The 5,091-nt window shown below is 51.4% G+C and overlaps 1 protein-coding gene across 1 annotated transcript; it reads right to left on the bottom strand.

The window, feature by feature from the left end:
- Positions 1-2,521: 2,521 nt before the first annotated feature.
- Positions 2,522-4,271, bottom strand: LOC119100924 (endocuticle structural glycoprotein ABD-4). Its single transcript, XM_037224128.1, has 3 exons — positions 4,188-4,271; positions 3,681-3,781; positions 2,522-2,852 (listed from the first exon to the last, which is right to left on the bottom strand). The coding sequence occupies exons 1-3, from the start codon at positions 4,194-4,196 to the stop codon at positions 2,666-2,668; spliced, it is 297 nt and encodes a 98-aa protein (XP_037080023.1). The 5' UTR covers positions 4,197-4,271; the 3' UTR covers positions 2,522-2,665.
- Positions 4,272-5,091: the final 820 nt, after the last annotated feature.

The following is a 5,091-nucleotide window of genomic DNA, read 5'->3' as shown; positions in this document are numbered from 1 at the left end:
AGTTGATCGGGTCGGCCGTCAGCGGCGAAGCCGGAACGGAGTGTCGGGGTCCCTCAGACTCTCGGGTCGGGAGCCGGTTCGGGGCGCCGGGGGACTCCCTCGGCTCTCGGGTCGCGAGCCGGTGCGGGGCGCCGGGGGACTCCATCAGCCTCTCGGGTCGGCCGTCAGCGGCGGAGCCGGAGCGGGGTGTCGTGGCCCCCCCTCACACTCTCGGGTCGGGAGCCGGTTCGGGGCGCCGGGGGGCTCCCTCGGCTCTCGGGTCGGCCGTCAGCGGCGGAGCCAGAGCGGGGTGTCGTGGCCCCCCTTACATTCTCCGGTCGGGAGCCGGTGCGGGGCGCCGGGGGACTCCCTCAGGCTCTCGGCTCGGCCTTCAGCGGCGGAGCCAGGGCAGGGTGCCGTGGGCACCGCCTTCCGGTTAGCGTGAGCTCAAACGATTTCCAATGCATGTCTCTGAGCTCTGCGTCATCTTGCATTTCCTTGAACACGTGTTTGGAGGTGACCACTTGATCACTGAGCGCTTATTTTCAATGAGGCCATCTCGTTCAGCTGCATGTGATTCCAGGCTTGCTACCTTATGTTCCAGTCCAGCTTTGACGGCTTCATCTCTAAGCTGGTTTATTTAACAGCCAGCGAGAATTAATTTCTGATCTCTGTCAAGACCATTTCTCCATGTGACTGATTTTGTTTCTCATCAGAGACATCACGTCATCATGTTTGGATACCAAAAGCCTCTGTCTGTTGAACAATGGGAGTTTCTTGATCCTTGTTTTGCGTCGTCTTGACTCATCGTCTTCAAGCTTCCTAATATTTATTCCACGGGCTCCTGATCTTTGACTCGTCCCGCCAAAAGTTTCGTTTCCTGCTAGGAAAACGTCGGCGTCTTCCCTACTTTTGACCGAGTGGCTTGCTCTTCACTCACCCCTGTGTCCAGTTCCAGCTCACTGTATGACACAAGCTTCGAACCGCTCACCTGTGGGTGTGAAGCATCCAGAAAATCTCACTTCATCTCATCTTTTACGCCCGCTCCCTGGTACGGACCCCAGCTCAGACACGCATCACTACAGAGCCCGCTGACACGGTCACGTAACGCAGCCGCGGGGTGTCTCGAAACGCGTCCGCCCTGGGCCAAGGTCATGCGCCGAATGGCACGACATTGTGTATGGTAAACACTAGTGTGTTATAACTGATTAATCCATACCTGAAAGGTGAGATGCGTTGAACTTTACAGCTGATATTAAGTGATTTGATATCTGAGAAATGACCGACATACTTTTCTGTGAGCGACTGAAAACTGGTCAATTTGCATCGGATTCTGGTCGGCAAGGCGTTTGGCTTCTGGTTGGCGTCACGTCTTGGGAACAGGCCGCGATGCGCCTCCTGCCGCAGTCAGCTGAAAGGAACAGGCCGCGATGCGCCTCCTGCCGCAGTCAGCTGAAAGGAATGTTGTGATCGGAGCGTGGATCGGAGCGGAGCGTGTGATCAACCATCAGGTAGCTGAAGGATTGCTGTAGATGACCACGCCCTCCGCTTACTGCAATTCCTTTTTGGTTTTTGAACGCACGTCTGACTTTTCAACATTCCAGTCTGAAATGACCTCATTGGCAGTTGTTCGCTGCTGCATCCAGCTGTCTGCATCCTCTGTTGTCTTTCAAAAGTGGCTCAGTGCAATTTTGTGTGCATATTTTCGGATTCTTTTTGCAAAAGATGTATGAAATGCCACAAAGTAACGCCTGACATTTCATATGATACCGTTGCGTGAGACATTATGTAACGTCTAGCATGTTAATATGACATGACACTTTTTCAATAGTTGATTATGCCTGAGGTAACAAGATATTTCAACCAACAGTTCACGATGTGTTTAGATTATCGTATGGGTTACAAATGCGTAGCATTTATCATTTGTTTCCTAGCCCAGGACTCGATTGGAATAGCACTGTGACTTGTCTTACTCCTGGTCATGTGATATATTTAACTCCCTAACTACTTATTCCCTAAAAAGCACCAAAGTATTTGCTCTGAAAAAATGCAGCCTTTTAATTGTGAAACTGCTTGGTTGCGGTACAGGCCTGTGCGTTATGAATGAGTAATTCGTAGTTGCAAGGTGTGGTGCGTTTAAATTCAGGATATACCACATCATCACGAAACACTACTATTTATTTCCCCAGCAAAAGCACCAAACCCTTTACTTTGAAAAATGCATTCTGTAATTGGTAAAACTACTTGGATATGGTAAAAAAAACTGGTGCATTATGACTGAGTACTCCATAATTGGAAGATGTGATGCGCCTTATGCACGGCACGTATTACCTTATTTTATTTCTGAGAAATGAACGATAAGGTTTTCTGTAACTGACCTAAACCTGGTCGATTTGCATCGGTTTGCATTTGTGGTTGACGAGGTTGTTGGTCTCCGATTGACATCATTTGTCACGAACAGGCTGCGATACGCTTCCTTTTGCGGCCAGGTTGAAGGAATACATCCCAGCCTCGGGACAGGCAGACAAAACGACTTTAGTTGTAAAATGTATTGTTGATTTCGGATCACACGCGGGACTACCACGAACGCTCATGGTGTACAGAGACAATTTTTTGCGGTGGTGGGACACGGGACAAAGACGACGAAGGGACGTAGAAAACAGAGAGAGAGAGAGGATAAAAGGCTCTACTTGGGGAGGTGGTCGCCCTGGGCAGAGTATCCGTTCTCGTCAGCCGTCCAGGTGACGGTGTAGGTGACGCCCTCCCAGTCGTACGAGTAGGAGCCAGTCTTCGCATAGCTGCCCGTCTCCGGCTCATTGCCCGGGTACGAGACGCCGCTCTCATCGGCCAGGATGCCGTTGCTGGTTTCGTGCCTGGGGGGTAGGGAGACAAAATAACCAAATGTAGCGTTGAAATCGAACCCAACTGAGAGGTGTTGATTAAAAACCCTGTCATGAGCGACGAGACATATAGGCTAACGACCTAGGATCGACTGGCCGAAATTCCACCAGAATCAAGACATAAGAACATTTGAGTGGATTAATGGTATTAAACCTATCACGATGTTCTGCAGCTTAACGTTTTAGACGGGCAGAAGCTTATCACTCAAAGCAGTTTTCCAACCCTAACCATATCAGAACACCCGAAACGCGTTGCTGATTTTGCACTCCGTCTTCAGCTGTACCGCTGCGGGGGAAAATGTGCGTATACCAGAGGCACCACCAGATTGGCTTCTTTCGGTGGCTGTGATTGCAGTGTTCACGAAGAACGGAAACATATTGGTCGCTACCCTGCTCGCCGGTTACCAAAGGGAAGCTCCCCTTTGGTTGAAAAACGCCCACTGCAAAGCAGAGCTGTCTACAACTAGACATCATTCCGACCCGCGTCGTTGAGCTTTTTGCATAGAAGGATTGGAATGTTCTCCATATAACTCAAACGGGAGGACGAATTTAATTTATAACGCCATGTTGGTGGGCCCAATCACTTAAAGCTTGCCATGAAGCCTGTGTGTGTGTGTGTGTGTGTGCTTGCCAAGAGACCAGATGTCAAAGCCTTACAGAAGTGGTGCAGCAGCCGCCCTCACGAGCCGAGGGCCTGCCAGAATGTTTGAGATATGTACCAATCGGAAACACGGCAACCTCCGACAATAATGTCACCGAAGTGTCTCGCAAGTGTCCGGATGCTGGGACTGGCGCTCTTACTGGGCCTCGTAGGAGCCATCCTCGTTGATCTCGAACTGCTGGTTTATGATTGTGGCGTCCTTGTCGGCCCAAGCCAGAGCCACCAGGCAGAGGACAATCACCTGCAAAACGTCACGCAAGGTCACATTGGGTCAGCGTCGACACGACGATGGCGTGAGCCCATCACCACGCGACAACATGAACAACAAAAACCAAGGCATCATGCCTGCCAGTTCCTAGTGCTTGCATCCCGTCCCGCTGTGCGGTGGTTCTCGGTCATAATCATAGGAGCTATCGCGTGGTGAGCGGTCGGGAATGCCTTAGGGGTTGCCCCCTCCCCCGCCCCCACCTAACATGTGGGAAAACTTAGCCCCAGGTCTATAGCGATGCATGAAATGAAAGGAATCGAAATATATACGCATATATACGAATATGAAATATATATGAGTCGAATAACACCCCTCATGCTCGTATTTTACAGAGATGAGTCGCCTGCAGGTCCCACATATACCAGAGCGCTGTACTCACCAGCTTCATGTTTGGGGCGGGCGGTACCGGACGGCTGCTGTGCAGAAAAGAGCGAGTGGTGCTGGTGAGGAGGCTGAGCGCGGTTTTATAGCAGACTGCCATGCCCATCCTCAGCCCGAGGCGACCTTTGCTCATCCGCCTAGACGTTGACCTTGGTGCGTCGAAAACCCCTCGGGGAGACCGGCCATTGGTGGATAGGGAGCCCTCTCGTGCCACCATGCACGCGAACCTCCCATGACGCCGGCTAGAACACGGACAGAGGAAGGTGTGGTGACGGATCCCTGGATAAGTGGCAAAACCGTTCACGGTCGAAATAATTTGCAGGTATTTCGTAGAATAGCCGTTTGAGCATGAGCGGTGATGCCATTTCGATGTGAAACCACGGGGAAGGACTAGACGGTATAACGAGACTCGGCTGCAATGTACAAAGCGGCACACTGAAGAACGGGGTCTTCTGATAAGAGCGCTTGATTCGAGTAGATCGGTACTGTCTACATAACATGTCCCACCCTTTCCAGAAAATCTCGGTCCAGACAGAACTGGACCGGATCATGCTGAACTGAGCTGGCTAGATCGTGCCTAACCGGGTCGTACCAAGAAGACCGGAGGCAGAGGGGGAGGGATAGAGACAGCACCGGCAGGACAGGGTGAGGCCGGATCAAAGGTGGAGAAAAGCACGGTCTGGACAGATCAGGACAGGACTGGTGTTTAGGCCGGAGTTAAGTCCTGTCCTGGTCTCCCTCTTCCCATTGATGGTTAAGAGCTATCCTGCTGTTCAGCGGGGCTCGTAGTCAGTTATTGAGTTTTAAGGGCGCGTCAACTGCATTGGTTATTTGCGCCCATCTCTTGCTGTTAAGAACCTATGTCAACAGAACTATGATCATACCTATGTCAGCAGACTGTC

The sequence above is a fragment of the Pollicipes pollicipes genome, unplaced genomic scaffold, assembly GCF_011947565.3.
Source record: "Pollicipes pollicipes isolate AB1234 unplaced genomic scaffold, Ppol_2.1 Scaffold_4881;HRSCAF=5763_pilon_pilon_pilon, whole genome shotgun sequence".
Classification (NCBI taxonomy): Eukaryota; Metazoa; Arthropoda; class Thecostraca; order Pollicipedomorpha; family Pollicipedidae; genus Pollicipes; species Pollicipes pollicipes.
This window is presented reverse-complemented; position numbering and strand designations above follow the sequence as displayed.

Coding starts and splice junctions, on each gene's coding strand:
- LOC119100924 (XM_037224128.1), bottom strand. Junction 2,853..3,680: donor GATGGCTCCTACGAGGCCCA/GTAAGAGCGCCA, acceptor CCTACCCCCCAG/GCACGAAACCAGCAACGGCA.